The sequence below is a fragment of the Myotis lucifugus genome, unplaced genomic scaffold, assembly GCF_000147115.1.
Source record: "Myotis lucifugus unplaced genomic scaffold, Myoluc2.0 scaffold_121, whole genome shotgun sequence".
In the NCBI taxonomy this organism is placed as follows: domain Eukaryota; kingdom Metazoa; phylum Chordata; class Mammalia; order Chiroptera; family Vespertilionidae; genus Myotis; species Myotis lucifugus.
In genome coordinates, this window is record NW_005871169.1 from 1,890,167 (window position 1) to 1,910,161 (window position 19,995).

General features: G+C 37.3%; 1 protein-coding gene across 1 annotated transcript in view; it reads right to left on the reverse strand.

Moving 5' to 3' along the window:
* Positions 1 to 3,363: 3,363 nt before the first annotated feature.
* Positions 3,364 to 19,995, reverse strand: part of MRC1 (mannose receptor C-type 1) — a 92,808-nt gene continuing 76,176 nt past the window's right edge. Inside the window, exons 24-30 of the mRNA XM_006093728.3 lie at positions 19,490 to 19,722; positions 16,531 to 16,696; positions 15,184 to 15,333; positions 7,776 to 7,889; positions 7,087 to 7,251; positions 5,203 to 5,244; positions 3,364 to 4,321 (exon numbers count right to left, since the gene is read on the reverse strand). Coding sequence (XP_006093790.1) covers positions 4,062 to 4,321; positions 5,203 to 5,244; positions 7,087 to 7,251; positions 7,776 to 7,889; positions 15,184 to 15,333; positions 16,531 to 16,696; positions 19,490 to 19,722 — 1,130 coding nt within the window. The 3' untranslated portion in view covers positions 3,364 to 4,061. The remainder of the gene's footprint in view (positions 4,322 to 5,202; positions 5,245 to 7,086; positions 7,252 to 7,775; positions 7,890 to 15,183; positions 15,334 to 16,530; positions 16,697 to 19,489; positions 19,723 to 19,995) is intronic.

Consider the following 19,995-nt stretch of genomic DNA (forward strand, 5'->3'; position numbering starts at 1 on the left):
TTCATAACAGTAGCAAAATTACAGTTATGAAGTAGCAACGAAAATAATTTTATGGTTGGGGGTCACTACAACATGAGGAACTGTATTATAGGGTTGAGAACCACTGGTCTAATGGGACTTGTTATAAGGACTCTAATCCCATTCATGAAGGTTTCATTGTCGTGACCCAATCACCTCCCAAAGGCCCCACCTGCTAACACCATCACATATGGGGTTAGTTCTCAACATAGAAAGTTTGGGGGAGGTCACAAACATTCAGTCCATAGCAGAATATAAGGGAGACGAGGGAAAAAAAGTACAGAAGTAGATTTTAGCATCTACAGTTCCTGGTTAATTAGCAGACAGAATGGAAAACTGCAGCTTTTGCTAGCTCCCATGCTATTTGGCTGTACTTCCTTTAACCCATGGATTATGTAAGATTTCTAACAGCTTTGGAAAATGCTATCTCAGTTTAAAATGATTCCAAAGTCAAGTGCTCATCAAAGTCAGAGCCTGGTGGCACCAGACTCTCCTGGGTACTTGTCGAAATGCAGATTCCAGGACTCTGACCCAGCTCTAATCAGAATCAGAAGCACGGGCCCCAAAGACTCTGTATTTTGAACAAGCTCTCGGTGTGGCTCTTATTCCTCATCAAAGTTTGAGAATCTATGCCAAAACCCCAAATCAGGAGCAAGCCCAGAGAGTCTCGAACTCTCTTGCCCTTAAAGAAAAAAAAAGTTAAGTCAACAACAACAAAAAAATGTCCTGGCCCCTTTGTATGGTTCTTTAAATCTGCTAGAGAACTCTGTGTACCAGAGGTGTGATCAGAACCGTCAGGAGCAAGCTGTGATAGAAAAGGTTTTCACTCAACCCACAGAGCTAGTTGAATGGGATCAATAAACTTTGCCAAAACCTAATCATGCAGAGATGCCATGAATAACTTTACTATTTTAAAGTCCCCACAGTACAGCCAGGATCTCCAGCCAATTCAGGGGGCTTTTCCAAGTCAGTGTCAATTGATTTGAAGTACTGAAGAGACTCTTCAGTTATATTGTAAGGTAATTAATAAAGAGAATGGAGAAAAGTGAATCATACGACCATATCCTAGAATATGAACATACTAGAAAAAGATATAAAATTTTAGCTGATTTGACAGAAAATGCCAACCCCACCAAAAACTGTAACATCCTATATAATAAAAGGCTAATATGCAAATAGACCAAACAGCGGAACAACCGGAACAACCGAACAACCGGTCACTATGACGTGCGCTGACCACCAGGGGGTGTGTGCAGAACATGGCGGGCAATGGCCCCGGCGGGATGGTGGAGCAGGTGAGCGCGGGGCACCAGACCAAGGCAGGGTGCTGGTCGCTGTCATTGGGGCGAGCCTCTGGTGGTTACGGAAAATTCTTTGCTCTCACACGCCAAGGTCCCACCCGGCACTTGCACCTGCTGCCGGAGCCAGCCCCGCTCGCAGCCGCTGCTGGCGCCGGCCCTGATTGCCCCTGAGGGTTTCTCCACCTCCCCCTGCTCCTGAGGAGCGATTGGGGCAGCAGCCGTTACTCACACCCACTGATGGCGCCAGCCCCGCTCACACCGCTGCTGGTGCCAGCCTCAATGGCTCCATGCTGTCAGTGGGTGCAAGTGGGGCTGGCATCGTCAGCGTGTGGGAGTGGTGGCGGCGACGATAGCAGGGCTGCCAACAGATAGGGGACCGGGCGCAGCGGCGTGAGGGGCTGGACAGGGGTGCGGAGGATGGGCCACACCCGCCCCTGTGCCCACCTCAGCCTTGCGGCCCACAGTTCCTTTCAAGGTGCACAAATTCGTGCACTGGGCCCCTAGTTCCATTATAAAAACAATGTCAGCAAACTGATTAGTGTCATCAAATTCAATAGTATTTAAGATTACTCACTGCACATACAAAAAAAACACCCTACAAAACACCTCAAAATCAGTACCCTGAAATATTAGTACTTGTATATGAATGCAATTCAATAGAAGTTTTTCTGTATTTCACCATAATCCTAAAAATTTTCACCATATTTTCAGTAGGAAGTTGTTTAGGATCTTTTCTAAACTATCAAAGATGTCTTAAATTTGTGATCAATCATTCTAAAGTCTGCATCATCCTTCTATTCCCTCTATAAAAATAATTACAAAACCATTACTATATAAAGGAGTGTGATACTTAATTTTATATCTCAATTTGACTGAGCCACAGTCCCCAGATATTTGGTCAAGCATTATTCCCGATGATGTTGTGAAGGTGTTTTATTTTTGTTTATTTTTTGTTTTTGGATGAGAATAACATTTAATTAAATCAGTGGTCTTTGAGTAAGGCCTCCAAAATGTGGGTGAGCTTCATCTAATCAGTTGAAGGCCTTAATAGAACAAAGAGCCAGAATAATTCTGCCCACAGACTGTCTTTGGACTCCAACTGCAGCTCTTCTCTCACCCTTCAGCCTGCTGGCCTAGCCTGTACATTTTGGACTCATTAAGCCTCCACAATAGAATGAGCCAATTCTTTTTTTTGTGTGTGTGTTATCTTTCTTTCTTTTTTTGATGTTTTTTATCATTGCTTAAAGTATTACAAAGGGTATTACATATGTCTCCTTTTTTCTCCACCCTTGACAATCCCCTGGCCTCCCCTACCCCCCAGTGTCTTATGTCCATTGGTTGTGCTTATATGCATGCATGTAAGTCCTTCAGTTGATCTCTGCCCCCCTACCCTCCCGGCCTTCCCGCTGCAGTTTGACAGTCTGTTTGAGGCAGCTCTGCCTCTGTATCTATTTTTGTTCATAAGATTGATTGATAAATAGATGATACAGAAGATAGATAGATAGATAGATAGATAGATAGATAGATAGATAGATGATACATAGAGAGGGAGAGAGAGAAGGAGAGAGAGAGAGAGAGAGAGAGAGAGAGAGAGAGAGAGAGAGAGAGGAACAACCCCTTGGGCAAGGAGGCAAGGATGAGCTGGCAATATGGTTCATGTGTCAGATGTGAAACCTCTGATGTATTTCACAAAGGACATGAAACTTTAAGGCACAATTTTTGAGCAAAAATAATTTGTTAAATTGAGAATAAGACATTTAGAGATCTAATTCCCAATAATAGTGCCTCTGATGGTTGAATTCTGAGCTGGATCAATGTTTTGAGGAAGATCTGGGGGAACTGTGCAAGTCATTATGGTAAAATTCATTTTATACTTCGTGTTTTAGCACCCTCTCTATTCTAAAGAGATGAAGAGTTTAATTGAAAGAATTCCTCTACTAATAAGATGGTTTATTTTAATGGTAAACTTAAATGTAAAGTAAATGGATAAATATAGCTTATTTTTTAAAAATTTACACTTACCAAAATCACCAAAATACAAACCTTTTAAAAATAGACCTTGTCTTTGATGTTTATTTCACATTATCAAAGTACATCCAGTTATGCAAATTTACACTCTTATTTCACATGTTTGCATTCCTGATATACATATAACAGGACCAAGAACACCTTTGCAATATTCAACCTCAAAATCCTGCTTGGTGAAAACAACATTCTCAGCTGCCTTATTCTTCCCGCACAGGTACAAATACAATTCTAAATAATTGGAGTGAAAACTCAAGATTGGCAACAACAAAAAAGTGACTAAATTTTTATGCCACCTGAGGTTACTTGTACTTAATTTTTAAAATGGTCTTCTAATTCCTGAATTGTTATTCAATAGGTAACATTCCTTTGGGAGCTCCTTAAACTATTTCAAGAAGCCTAGTTGTTTCTGGGATTCTTATAATCTACATGCAGTTGACAATAGCTATATACCAATGACGCTTAAATATTGGCATTATTGTGCTATGCATTCACCTAAGATATTTTTTAAAGTGGTAGTCAACCTTATCTCTCTTTTGTGAAAACATCTTGCTAGGCTAGAAAATGAGCAATTATTTCTGCAATTAGACAAAGAAAAAGGACAGGCCAGTGCAACACAGTCCTAATTTTAAACAAAGTTATCAGATTGAATCAAAGACCTTAACATTTTAGTTATAATCCTATGAAATTCAAATATACCTAAATCACACTGCGGTTCTAGATGACTGCATGCTCATTCTGTTCAATGTTGCTCACGAGATCTTTCGTGTCACCAGTTCCTGTGCTCGGTCTACTGTTAAAATAGAGGGTGTTTTCAAAAGTGCTCTCCTGAGGTAAATGCACACGCCTCTTCTTATAAAACATATACGCCGCGAGGCCAGCGCCCACGGCAATCAGGAGGATCACCACGACAACTCCTCCTGCCACCCCGGAAGACGGCTTAGACGGCTTAGACGGCTCCATCTTCCTTGGGTCAGCTAGAAAGAAACAAAACCATTAGGAAGAGCGGGGAGGGAGGCGGAGGGTAGGATGCTATGCAGAAAACACAAGCTCCTTTTTTTGAAAAACTAAAATACATAAATATTCTTTCCAGTGATATTTGTCCAACAGAAATGCAGGACATGAAAAGAGAATAGAGGATTATTTTAGATGTTAAGATTATTATTCAGTTGCAAGAATGTTTTATATGTAGCATAGAGCTACATAGATAATCAATGCTTTAAAATATTTATACCCGTTTCAAAATAATTAAGGCTGCTTACAAATACATTATATGAAGATAAATAGAATAGTAATAATAATGATGATGACAATAAAACGCCAGTGAAAATATTAGGGGGGAAATAAAATGAAAGTAGTAGAAATCTGGGCTCATGAGTGTAATTAGTTAACAAACAGCACTCATGAGGTAATAAGGGGGTTGCAGCAAACCATAAATCTCACTGAGCTTTTTAGCAGCCAACCAAATGAGTGAAATAGGGTGCTACCTAATTCAAGTTATGTATAAAATTAAAATTAAAACCATTACTTAAAAAAAGAAAAAAGCCACAGGGATTATTGAGAGAAATTTCTTCTATGGGTTGTTACAAGGCAACTCTTCATAACGGAGAAATCAATGTCTTTAAAAACATCAGTGGTAAAACCACCAATCTGACTCCAACATCTGCTTTTCGAGAGCATCAATCAAGAGAGGCTGATGCCATAATGACAAAGTTTTTATATAAAACCCAACTACTCATCTATTCAATTTAACTAACTACTTTCAGAAAGGAGTATAGGAAGGGATTATTATGGTTTTTTAAATAAACTATACTGATACATTACTAATGAGGAACTTGAAATTTCATAATGGCCTTACCTTTTTCTGTCATTAACGTATGGGTAGGTTCAGCATCAATAACTGTTTATAAAAAAAGAACTTTATTAAATACTTATAAAATCCATAATAGTTGCATATAGATAGTATCATTTGGTTCACAGATACATAAAATCCTCCATGTTTGGATTATGGTATATCACCACAATATATATACCATTTATTATATATTATATATATATTATATATATATATATATATATATATATATATATATATATATATTACCTATATATGAGAGATAGATTTGATATACAAATATAGATTTATTTATATCTATTTATGCATATTCTATAACAGTATCATACAGTTGTATGATGAGTTTGAATATATTGAAATATCTGAAAATACAAGGGTAGGAAAAAGTAGGTTTACAGCTGTAATACAAATAAATAATGCAATAATCCTATCTAATAAAGAGGGAATATGCTAATTGACCCTCATGCTGTCACAAAGATGGTGGCACCCATAGCCAATAAGGAGGGGATATGCTAATTCAGTACCCCGCCCTCAAAGATGGCGGAGCCCACTGCCACAAGATGGTTGGCAGGGGAGGGCAGTTAGGGGAGACCAGGCCAGCAGGGGAGGGCAGTTGGGGGTGACCAGGTCGACAGGGGAGAGCAGTTCAGGGGGACCAGGCCAGCAGGGGAGAACAGTTGGGGGGGACCAGGTCATCAGGGGAGGGAAGTTAGGGGTGATCAGGCCGGCAGGGGAGCAGTTAGGTGTTGATCAGGCTGGCAGGGGAGTGGTTGGGAGCCAGCAGTCCCAGATTGTGAGAGGGATGTCCGACTGCCGGTTTAGGCCCGATCCCACCTAAACCGGCAGTTGGACATCCCCTGAGGGGTCCCAGATTGGAGAGGGTGCAGGCTGGGCTGAGGGACAACCCTCCCCCCCAAGAGTATGAATTTCATGCAACGGGCCTCTAGTTAATAAATAATAATACAAGAATAAACGGTTTCACATACTCACAACTATAAAACTACTATTGCCCATCCCTGTACGTCCTCCAATTTGCATTTGAGTCTCTGATACTGACCTTCAAAAATCTACCCAATCTATCCATAAATGTATTCTAGGCTAGCAATTTTAAAACTAACCCATGGAGGCCTTAGGTATTACAAAGCATTTAAATGAAAGTGAAATAAGACTCCAGCATTTCACCAAAGGGTGGATAGTATCATAGAACAGAGTTTTAAAAGACTGAAGAACTACAAAATTCTAAAATAATAAAATCTACAGGGGATGGAGTGATAATTCATCTAATTCGTTTATTTAAATCTATTATGAAATTAACAATTTTATCTGTTGGGAAGGATATTATGTGAAATGGGATAGATAAAAATATTATTAACGTCCAGATAATATCACATCCTGATATTATAACACTATTTGCCCAATCCCTGTCCTTCCATGGGCTGCCACTCGGTTTCAGTAGGAGGCTTACTCCGTCTTGGAAGAGTTATTCCTTAAATCTTACATGATTTAGTCTTATACATGACTTGCTGTAATAAATCCTGTTTCCCTCCCAGAACCTGGCCCCTTCTGGTTTGCCAAGGTGACTGTTTCACCCTTTTCTTCTCATGCCATAAGGCTTTTGTGGTCTGGCTCTCCAAACTGCTGCAATTTCACAAATCCATATTAATGGATATCCCATTATAAATCAAAACCATTTTGTCAGCTAAGCAGGCAGGGAGTGTTTTTTGCTCCTTCAGAGCTGCAGACCACAGTAGACTGAATTTTTCACTTATGCAGGGGAGAGCTCACAAGGAAGCTGTATTCACATTATAATCCTACACCTGACATCTTAATATTAAAAAGCAATGGTGTCCTGTGAGCATATGTGCTATTGGGCAAATTCTTACTTACTTTTTGGTCTTTTACAAATATATCCTTTGTAGGAAGAACAGTGAATACTATTCCAAAGTCCAGAAGATGCAACTAAAGAGGCACAATCATTTCGTTCACCAGTGGGCTCTCCCGCGATCCAGTTGACAAAGGAGAGTGGGTTATTGTTTATCCATTGCCACTTTCCTGTTTATCAAATGCAGCCAATAAAAACACAAGTTAAAAATAACCTATCTTAAATTAAGTTCAACTCATCCAAGTAAAACTTGTAAGTATATTATACACTATAATTAATAATTGTTTATAGTCAGACTTTTAATAGGCAAGATTATAAGGACTAACTATTACAGGGAAGTAAACTGAGAACATTTTTTTTATACAGCTTTAGGTGAAAACTTATTCCTAATTAATACAAATATGAATACTTATCCTTCCCTAAGTTTTATTCTGGCAAAAACAGAAAATATTTTTAAAGCTTCTTAAACTAACTTAGCTACTGAACTTATTTTTTTAATTAGCAACTTTTAGGATAGCATAATATATGGGTCATTTAATATTTCAGTTCTTATATCAAATGGAAATATGTTTGTATATTCAAACTCTTCACAAATTAACCATTGTTTAAGGCAAGACTTTCTGGAATGGAAACCTTGTTTACCACACAATGGTTTGAAATAATTGTGATTAAATAATCATCCTGCAAAAATTACCTTCAACATTTCTGTACAATCCTATCCAAAAATTGGTTTTGCTTTGAAGTGGCTCAACTCGGTATGACAGAAAACTTGATTCAGCAGCACTTTCAATAGAAACCAAAGAAGCACCTGCAAAATATAAAAGAACAAATACGCTGGAAGTACATTTAAGTAGCTGAAAATATTTTTATCATGATAGTATTTATATTAAGACCAATATAAATCATTCGAACATGTCCAGTTAAGGGGAAGATTTTAAAGAGTAGACATTTGTCTTTTCAGAATTTCAGCTTCTATTCTGAAAGTACATTTTTTATGCATCATTTGTGTACATACACTAAACGAGTTGTTGCGGGATGTGCAAAGATGAGTAGGACATAGAATGTCTTAAGAGGGTTATGATAATATGGGTAGTTATGAGTTGAGAGTATAAAAGAATGTATTAAAATATAACATAAGTACAATATGCTATTGACGTGGCAAAGTGGGAGAGGATTTGTTTTAGGTGAAACAGCTAAAAGGCAGCATGGAGGAAATAGAATTTAAGATATTAAGGAGCATTGGATTTCAGGTAGAAACAATAGAAAATAAACCTAGGAAGAAAAAGAATAAAAGAAAAGACAAGGAAAAGAGGGAAGCAGAGAGCTTCTTCAGAAACAGTGATGGCTCACAAACACTGGAGTCCTCTATATTGGTTTATTGTGATATGATATAGCTAGATGATAGATAGATAGATAGATAGATAGATAGATAGATAGATAGATAGATGATCTATCGGGAGGAATTAGTAGTGTTAACAGATAGTGCAATTTGATTTGGCTGGATTAATATGATAAGTGGGTGAAAAAAGACATGGGTTAGACGTCACTGCAGATGGCAGGAAATGGGTATTTAGGGCAATGTGGTAATAAAGATCATTTAGTTTTTTCAGGCAACAGAATGATGCAATGTACTACGGGAGTATTAATCCCCCAGCTGTTATATAAAGGACTGTACAAAATAAAAAGAGGGAAAACTGAAAGACTGGTTCAATTATTATGATATTGACAACATACATTAGATTACATCTGATTCAGTGTCAGCATTAGATTTTATAGTAAATAGCTACTAGTATAGCTTTTTAATAATGACAACTAATATAATTTAAGCACTTCATGCCAGACATTTTGCTTTGGGCTTTATAAGCATGATCTCACTAAAATTTTACAACAACCTTATTAAATGGGTACTATTGGTACCCATTTTATAGTTAAATAAAATATAAATAAAGAAGATACATAGCATATTACGCTTTTATTATATAGGGTATGCTGCCTACAAAAGACACACTTGAGATTCAAAGACACAAATAGGTTGAAAGTAAGAGCATAGAAAAGATATGCCATGCAAATAGTAACTAAAAAAAGAATTGGAGTGGCTATACCAATATTACACAAAATAGACTTTTAAACAAAACATATTAATAGAGACAAATAAGCACATTTTACTATGATTAAAGTTTCAGTTCATAAAAAATATGTGATAATCATGGACAGATATGTACCTAACAATAAAGTCCCAATATACACAAAGCAAAGACTGAAAAAACAGACTTCATCTGACTTAGAATTTAAAGTCAAAATTCATAGGGAGAGACAAAGATGGCAACATAGAAAGCTCCTGAACTTTTCTCTTTCAATGGACACACCAAATGAACAGCTGCACATGGAACAATTCCCTCAGAAAAATCTAGAAACTAGCTGAGTAACTACTTCCTATTGGGTGACAGAGAAAATGCTCACATCTAAATGAATAAAGACTAAAACATACTTTCTCTATAAAACCCACCCCTAGCATAGTGCTATATAATAAGGAGGGAACCCCCAACTTCCAGCTTCTCCATGAAATGGAGTGAAGGGTTTAGACCACACATCTAGCACCCCAAGTTTTAAAGCTCCCTTCTGAGGGACATTCTCCAAAAACACATTTTCTAAAGTCAATGGTACATGCAGCCACATAACCCATGAGACTATAGACAATAAAGAAGCAATACTTAATGGTACCCAAGGACTTATTGCAGCTACTCCCCGCTCCCCTCCTCCCAGGGTTAGCTAAAAGAAAGCAGTCAAAAAAGCCCATCTCCAAGTCTTTTCATGAAAGAGGATTGACCATATACTTTATAACCAGCTGCCCAAGGGTTTGGCTGCTAATTTGCATGCATCTAGGGGCTAGCTGTGTTCTTCCATGGAGCCTGCAGGAGCTGAGGAACACTTCTGCCACTTTTTCCCTCTGGCTTGCTGCAATAGTAAAACCAGGTCATCAACATCTCTCTGGAAGGAGCTTGTACACATACTTTCTCAACTGCTGCCTGAGGATTCAGCTTCTAATCAGCCTGCATTCCCCTTTGGAATACGGTCAGGTCTTGGCACACCTCAAATACTAGGAGTTACGTAAAGCAAAGCTGGTGGCTTGGACAATCACAAAGGTCTGAGAGACAAAGAGGGCTTAACGTCGGGCTGACTGATGAGGCTCATCTTCTGAATGAGACCAGTCTTTCAAGACTGGGAGAGGTGTCTCTTTCATCTAATGTGCAGAAACTAATGCAGAGAGTCAAAGAAAATGATGAAATAAGAGAAGATATTCCAAACAAAAGAACCAGATAATACTCCAAACTTATGTTAATAATACAGAAATAAGTGACTTCCTTGACAGAGCATAAATCACAGAACTAAAAATTACAATCAATACACTAAAAACTTCAATAGTTGGGTTCAAGGGTTAACTAGATACACTGGGGAAAAGGGACAGTTAATTCAAAGAAAGGACAGTCAAATACATCAGGGCAAGAAAAAAGAAAAAAAAAAGAGTGAAGCTATCTTAAGGGACTTGTAAGACCGTAACAAGTAAACCAATATAGAAGTCCCAGAAAGGGAAGAGAAAAATAAGGGGGCAGAAGGCTTATTCAAAGAAACAATAGCTGAAAGCTTCCTTAACCTGGAGAAAGAAACATTTAGATCCAGGAAGCCCACAGAGTCCCAAATACAATAAATTTAAAGAGACCCACATTGAAACATATTATAATTAAATTGTCAAAAGTTAAAGACAAAGTGACATTCTTAAAAACAGCAAGAGAAATGTTACTTGTTACATACAAAAGAACCTCTATAAGACTGTAAGTGGGTTTTTAGCAGAAACTATGCAGGCCAGAAGAGAGTGGGATAATATATTTTAAATGCTTAAAGAAAAAACTGCCAACCAAGAATACTCTACCCAGCAATGTTTTTCCTCAGAATTAAATGAGAGCAACTTTTCCAGACAAACAAAAGCTGAGTTAATCAACAATAAACCATCTTATAAGAATTGTTAGAGAGTTCATTACGCTGAAACAAAAGGACACTAATTAGTAATTCAAAAACATTTGAAAATATAAAACTCACTGATAAAGGTAACTATAAAGAAAAATTCAGAATACTCTGATATTAAAATGGTGGTTGGTAAATCACTTATAACTCTAGTATAACAGTTAAAAGACAAAAGTACTAAAACGAATTATAAATATTAATAATTTGTTAATGGATACACAATATAAAAATGTAAATTGTGCCCTAGCCAGTTTCCTCAGTGGTTAGAGCATTGGCCCACAGACTGAAGGGTTGCGGGTTCGATTCCAGTAAAGGGCATGCAGGTTCAATACCCTGTGCCAGTTGGGGCACATGCTGGAGGCAACCAATCGATGTGTCTCTCTCACATTGATGTTCCTTTCTGTGTGTCTTTCCCCCTCCCTTCCATTCTCTCTAAAAATCAATGGAGAAAATATACTTGGGTGAGGATTAACAATAACAACAAAAAAGTAAATTGTGACATCAAAAACATAAAATGGGGGGAGGAGTTTTAAAATGTAGAGCTTTTTTTAAAAAATATATATTTTATTGATTTTTTACAGAGAGGAAGTGAGAGGGATAGAGAGTTAGAAACATCGATGAGAGAGAAACATCGATCAGCTGCCTCCTGCACACTCCCCACTGGGGATGCGCCCGCAACCAAGGTACATGCCCTTGACCGGAATCAAACCTGGGACCCTTGAGTCCGCAGGCCGATGCTCCATCCACTGAGCCAAACCGGTTAGGGCAAAATGTAGAGCTTTTGTATGCATTCATAGTTAAGTTATTATCAGCTTTAAATAGATTATTATAACTATAAAATATTTCATGTAAGCTTTGTGGTAACTACAAGGCAAAAACCTAGAGTAGCTACACAAAAGATAAAGAAAAAGGAATCTGAGCATACTGCTACAGAAAATGATCAAATCACAAAGGAAGTGAACAAAGGAGAAAGAAAGGAACAAAGGAACTATAAAGCATCCAGAAAACAATGAACAAAATGGCAATAATAAGTCCATACCTATCAATAATTACTATGAATGACAATTGACTAACTTCTCCAATCAAAAGATATAGAGTGAGTGAATAAATTAAAAGAAACAAGATCCAACTACATGCTGTCTACAAGTAATTCATTTCTTTGTGGATACTCATAATCTCAAAGTGAACAGATGGAAAAAAATTATTCCATATAAATGGAAAACAAAAAAGAGCGGTTGGATACTTATATCAGACAAAATAGACTTTATCCAAACCTATAATCAGAGACAAAAAGGTCATTATATAATGATAAAGGGGTCAATTTGTTAAAGTATGTAACAATTGTAAACACATGTGCACCCAACATTGAAGTACCTTGATATATAAAGCAAATATTAACAGATATGAAGGGATAAACAGACCTCAAAAAAATAACAGTAGAATACTTCAATACCCCATTTTCAACAATAAATAGGTCATGCAAACAAACAAAAATCAATAATGAAACAATGGACTTAAACTACACATTAGGCCAGATAGACAGATATATAAAACATTCCATACAACAGCTGAAGAATACATATTCTTCTCAAGAACACAGAACTTTCTCAAGATAGATCATATGTTAGACCCCAGAAAAAGTCCCAATAAATTTAATATTGAAATCATATCGAACATCTTTGCTAACCACAATGTTATAAAACTAGAAATCAATTACAAGAAGAAAACAAAAATTCACATATATATGGAGATTTAAAAACATGCCACTGAACAATCAATGGGTGTGTGTTATGTATATACACAAAATGAAATGTTGCCCAGCCCTTAAACAGACAGAAAACCTGCCATTTGCAACAACAATGATTAACCTGGAAGGCATTATGCTAAGTGAAATAAGCCAGACAGAGATAGACAAATTCTGCATGGTAACAGCTTTATATGTGGAATTAAAAAAAAAAGAAAGTCAAACTCACAGAAACAGAAAGTAGAATGGTCATTGGTAGGGGCTGAGAGGTAGGGGAAATGAGGAGAAGCTGGTAAAAGTTTACAACTGTCAATTATAAGATGAATAAAGCCTAAGGATCTAATGTAAAATATGGTGACTATAGTTGATAACATTGTATCATATAATTGAAATTTGTTAAAGAGTAGAACTTAAGTAGAACTCACCAAAAAAGAAAAAAAAAGTAAATACAGTGTGGTACAAAAGTATATTTACAGTTGTTCATATGGAAAATAATACAATAATCCTATATAATAAAGAGCTAATATGCAAATGGTCATCATGCCCTCATGCCATCGTGCCATAATGGCTCAGACACTCAACCCTGGGAAGAGAGGAATGGGGAGCAGCCAGGCACAAATGAGCTCACAAGAGAGGAATGGGGACCAGCCAGACTGCAGCCTGGGAGAGGGACAAGCCGCCTGCCCTGTGGTCCCAGGCGCCTGAGGCTGTGGCTCAGGCAAAGCCACCTTCCCACAGTCCCCTGCAACTGCAGCCAGCCTGGGGGAAGCTGGCCCAGGTCCTGGTGCCTGCGGCTGGCCAGAGGGAGGGAAGCCTGGGTCTCGGGTGCCTGCAACTAGCTGGAGGAGAGAATCCTGGGTCCCTGGTGTGGGGCAAGGCAGAGGCAGTTAGGGGCAATCAGGCCAGCAGGGGAGCAGTTAGGGCAGCCGTGGGCAAACTACGGCCCGCGGGCCGGATCCGGCCCATTTGAAATGAATAAAACTAAAAAAAAAAAAGACCGTACCCTTTTATGTAATGATGTTTACTTTGAATTTATATTAGTTCACATAAACACTCCATCCATGCTTTTGTTCTGGCCCTCCGGTCCAGTTTAAGAACCCATTGTGGCCCTCGAGTCAAAAAGTTTGCCCACCCCTGAGTTAGGGGCAATCAGGCTGGTAGGGGAGCAGTTAGAGGCGATCAGACAGGCAGGCAGAGGTGGTTAGGGGCAATCAGGCAGGCAGGCAGAGGGGTTAAGGGTGATCAGGCAGGCAAGGCAGGCGAGCAGTTAGGAGCCAGCGGTCCCAAATTGTGAGAGGCAGTCGAACACCCGCTGAGGGGTCCTGGATTGGAGAGGGTGCAGGCCGGGCTGAGGGACACCGCCCCCTCCCCCCAAGTGCACGGATGTTGTGCACTGGGTCTCTAGTTAATAAATAACAATACAAGTATAAACTCTGTGTTTCATGTACTCACAACTGTAGACCTACTTTTGCCCCCACCCTATATGTGAGATGATGATGTGTTAATTAACTTGATGCTGGAAGTCCTCTCACAATGTATGTATGTCAAATTATCATGTGGTACACTTTAAATGTATTATAACTTTATGTCAATTTTACCTCAATAAAACTGAAAAATATAAACATAAAAGTCAAAAGTCAAGGTTAACTTTTGAATAGACCTGAGGGAAATGAGGCTACAATTCTTGCACACCATTGTCGGATGAAGAACACTGATTTAGGGCATAATCAAAATTTAGTAAAAAAACAAAACAAAACAAAAAAAAAAACCAAAAACCAAACAAACAAAAAACAGTAAAATATTCAATGAAATTTAATTAAGTGAATTTTTAGACATACCCTAAAAAATAAACTTTATTTGACATTTTTATTTCAAGGGGAAAATTATTCACTTATGTCATGTCTACCTGAGTTTTCTTTTGTTTTTCTTTACAAATAAGATACCCAGATATAAATGCTTTTCTGTCAATGGTAAAGCAAAATGGTTCTTGTGAAACCTGAGCGTATTGGTGATAGGACATGAACACAATACTCTGAATAACTGAGGATAAGAATCCTAACAGTTTAGTATATTAGGTCAGAAAGTAAGCAAGACTTGTTCAGCAAGTGATTGTTTTCTACAGAATTCTTTAAGATTTTTGAGACTACAAATTAGAAATTACATTTGGGGAAGGCATGATGTTGACCATCCTGTTACAATATAAATTATTAAGTATTTTACAATATAAATTATTATGTATTTTTACATTCCTTGTGCTTTTAATGTACAATGTTAGTCGTATCGTGGTAATCCAGAATAGATGACTGTGGGATTTTCGTACAGTAACTATGGCACCTACCCATTCGAAGACATTCCAGAGATGCTTGGCCCCAGTGCCTCGTATACGAAGACTCAATATAGTAGCAGTGACCGTGGAAAGGAATCCATGCTGAGGGCTCTGACTCCGGGCATCTTCCAGGCAGTTGAGGAGGTTCAGTGGCAGGGATTTCTGTTAATAAAAAGACATTCAAAATAAAGTACAACCTGAAGTTTCTTTAATGTGTAGAGTAATATATTAGCTATGGGAAATTTCATTACCTATCATTATCTTTTTTAATACATATATTTTTCATTTATTTCCGAGAGAAAGGAAGAGGGAGAGAGAGATAGAAACATCAATGATGAGAGAGAATCATTGATTGGCTGCCTCCTGCACAGGACCCACTGCAGATTAAGCCTGCAACCCGGGCATGTGCCCCTGACCAGAATCAAACCTGGGACCCTTCAGTCTGTAGGCCAATGCTCTATCCACTGAGCCAAACCGGCTAGTCCTCTATCATTTTTTTTAAAGTTCTAATGGCAATCATTTGAATCTACCGTTTTTATTATTTGGTTTCCTTTTTATTTTACCTTCTTTTTTAATTTTAAATATATTTCAATATAATGTAGTAAGGCAGTGGTCGGCAAACTGCGGCTTGCGAGCCACATGCGGCTCTTTGGCCCCTTGAGTGTGGCCATGAAGTTTCAATCGCACTGTATGTGCACGCCCGCACGTGGTATTTTGTGGAAGAGCCACACTCAAGGGGCTGCAGTTTGCCGACTACTGTACTAAGGTATTGTGATAATCAATCACACTCATAATTAAGAAAGTAGATGTTAAGTTCAAAAGAACAAAATCACCAAAATTAATTTGCAAAGATAGTCCCCCTTCAAGACACTCTTTTTTGAGGGGTGTGGGAATCCTAATCCCTGTAAGCCCTTCTTAGCTATGACTGACATCTATGGTATAACTAAGTGCTATAGTTAGAACTATAGGACTTTATCACCTTTATCCAATTCTAAGACTGCATTCTAGGACACTACCACCATAATATCACTGACTGATGAATCTACAGGCTATCAACATCAAAGTAATCATAATTTCCTAGGGAATGTGACATAGATTCAGAAAAAAAATCTCAATAAGAATTCAGAAATTTATAAAGAGCAAATAAACTCTTGCAATGAAGGAAATTTGTATCTCCACTATTTTGATCTATGTACATTTGTTTATTACCAAGTCAGTCTTTTGTTAGGTAAAGGAATATGTTTTATCTTATTCTTAAGCTACCCAAGACATGTTACAGTTTAATAATATCAACAGTGTTATATGGTAGCTTATTGAGAAAATTGAAAATCCCTAGATTGTTTTTGTGTATTCAATTACCATCTGATCTTTTGCAGAGAAAATAAAAACTTTCATTGCAATGTGCTGTCTTCCAGTAGCCATCAGGATCCAGATAAACACATGCTGTTTTCAGTTTGGGCTCATCAGTAGCCCAATTAGTGTATCTCACTCTCCATTTATCAATCCAAGCATATTCACCATTGGTCTGCAAGAACAAAAACAACCATTAATGCGAAGTCTTGCTTCACTTAGAATATATCAGAAGAACCAAGTGAAGAGTATATTTAAGACTATGAATTTGCAAAGAGCTTTCGACATTTAGGAATTTTAAAAAACAACATGAATCATTTCTACCCATTCAAATTCAGTAAAAAGCCCTTCTTAAACAGGAGGCTACAATAAGTACATCCTTGGAAGAGAATTTTAAAAACTGACTTAAAGAGCTATGTCATATTCTATGAAATTCTTCTTGTTTGTAAGCTTTCAGTGCCAAACAAAAGTTTTATCTCCTGAACAAATCAAATATTTATTATATCACCATTAAAATATTAATAAAACTTAAGTAATTTTCATTGAACTCACGGACCCTGGAAAGAAACATTTCTTCTAATCTTATTGTTTGGCTGTTGAAACAGGCCAGTGACAAATGACTTAGGTAGGGTTCCATGGATAAAGAATAGAGGGACGTAGGTCTTGCCTTCTAGTTATGTGGTCTTTCGACTATAACTGGTCATGATGGCATTTTTTAAAAGCTAATTGCTTTATTCAATTTGCACACTTACTTTCTTATTAAATTTAGTCAAATTCATGGCCAAATAAAAGTTAATTGATAACATGAGAAACATTACTTATCAATAATATCCTTTTAACCGTCTAAAAGAGATTTCATATGTAATGCATAAGAATACATGGTATATAACATTAGCCAGAGAAAATAGAATTTTTAAACAATTCAAACAATTGTCTTATTTCTAAATGCATTATTTAATTTACCAAGGCAATTACCATAGATTTAATGAAAAAAAAAATCAAAAGCCTATGTTATCTCAAGTTAGAATTTTGTAGTATCCTACCATGTTTAATCAAATAATCTATAATAACAAAAGCGTAATATGCTAATTAGACCAGACATCCTTCTGGATGACCTTCCGGATGAAGCAGGGGCTGCAAGGGAAGCCCGGGTCCTGGGTGCCTGCCGGCAGCTGGAGGGAAGCCAGTGCCGGCAGCCGGGGGAAGGAAGGCCTACATTGCACGAGTTTCGTGCATCGGGCCTCTAGTGCTTATATAATTATTAACTCCATAGATGTAAGGAAAACAATAGTATGTTTTAGTTATAAATACTTGTATAGTAGAAAGCCATTTGATCTTTCTAAAAACAAATAAAATTCTCATAAGAGAATTATGACTACATCTGTGAGAAGAAAATGAACGAATTATCAAATGAATTAATTACTAAAAATAGTCAACACAGACATAAAAATGTCTTGCTAAGTTTAATAACAGAAATCATTATGGAACTACTTACTTTTAAATATTCACTTCCCGACTTAGGAAGTACCCGTGGCATGAAGTGTAAATTTTAATCTCTGCCTCAGGGCATGAGAAGCTCTATAAAATCTGACACCAACCTACTTCCCAGTGTTACCCCACCCATCCTTTTCTCTCTTTTTGGTACTCCTCCCTTAAGTTTCACATCCCAGACTACGTTTTACTTTTTCTGAGAAGCTCTCCTGGTCCTCTCTCATGGCCAATTGACCCCTTTTCTTTCCTATTGAAGCATTTTTTATAGCCTCTCTTTGCTCTTCATGTATTATCTCTTAATTACTTCTTGACACCTCTGGTTCTTCCACTAGGAAGTTTGCTGGTTGACTAGCTAGATGAATAGATGTATGGACGGAGGGTAGGTGGATCACAGGGCATCAGAAACAAATTGTTTTAAGAATGTTTTGGCAATGCCATCACCACTCTTGGTTCTGTGGCTCATCTCTCACTCCACCCTATTCTCTGTCAACATGGAACACAGGGAACTGACTGCAATGATAGTTCTTACACATGGATGGGAGCTCCACAACTTCAGGACTAAAAACTACTCTGGCATGGCTTGACCCAAAAGATAAAAAGGATCCTCATCACCCAGGAATTATACCCCTGACCTGCTTTCTTAATTCTCATGCCATAGTTGTCATCGCCACATAAATTAATAAATAAAACTGTTTAGATGCAGAATTTAATTTTAAAAGCAAATTAAAAAGCAATAGGAGAGTTGTCCATCAATAGATGAATGAATAATGAAGATGTGGTACATATATACAATAGAATATTACTAATCCATAAAAAAGACCATTTGCAACAACATGGCTAGACCTAGAGGGTATTATGCTAAGGGAGATAAGTCAGAGAAAGACAAATACTATGTAATCTCACTTAGTTATATGTGTAATATAACATACAATGCAAACAAATAAAACCAGAAATAAACTCACAGATGCAGAGACAAAACTGGTGGCCAGAGGGGAGTAGATGCAGAGATGGGCAGAAAGGAGAAGGGAATTAAGAAGTACAAACTCCCCATTATTAGATAAGTCACAGGGATGTAATGTACAGCATAGGGAATAGAGTCAATATTCTAATAACTTTGTACAATAACAAATGGTTACTAGACTTATTGTGGTGATCACAAGGTATATATAAATGTTAATTCACTATGTTGTACACCTGAAACTAATATAATATTTTATGTCAACTATAAATCAAAATAAATTTTTAAAGCAATATAAGAGTTAATATAAGTTAGATAAGTCTTTGTTTAATTTCCGACATACATCACTAGCTTACTAGATCCTTGAAGGCATTGGATATTTGAAAGACTGGGTCTTGTTCATATACGCCGGCACAGTTTCTTATACATAACAACTGTTTAACAAGATCAATACAAAGAGAATCATATTCTATCACAATTTATCAATCATGTCAAGTCAAACATGTGTCCACATCTTACCAAGTTACTGTTTAGGCCGATCCACACAGGTTCATTAAATGCTTGCATTTGCATCCAGGCAAATGCGTTACTATAGGGATCTAGAATGCTAGCCATAAGAGACGTGTGAAGCTTGCAATAACTTTCTGCTTCATGCCATTGTAACTTTAGCTTCGTGAGAGAATAGCTACTTTCACCATACTTAATAAAGCCATCTGTTGGAACTGTTGCTGGAGAATGATGCAAGGAAGAGTCTGGAGTACAAAGATTAATTTCATTAGTATTATCAATAATCATTACTTGAGTGCCATCACTACACATCTACTATATTTCATACATCATAAAAACAATCGGAATAGCACAAATCCAAACCATTGGGTGTTAAAAATATTTTCATGAGCCATTTCACACCTAAAACAAAGCTCTATTTTTAGTCAGTGTGCCTGATTGAATTAAATAATTTCCAAACTGTATTTAGAATATTAAGGTAATTATAAAATTAAGTTTCTAAATTAAAAAAAAAAAAA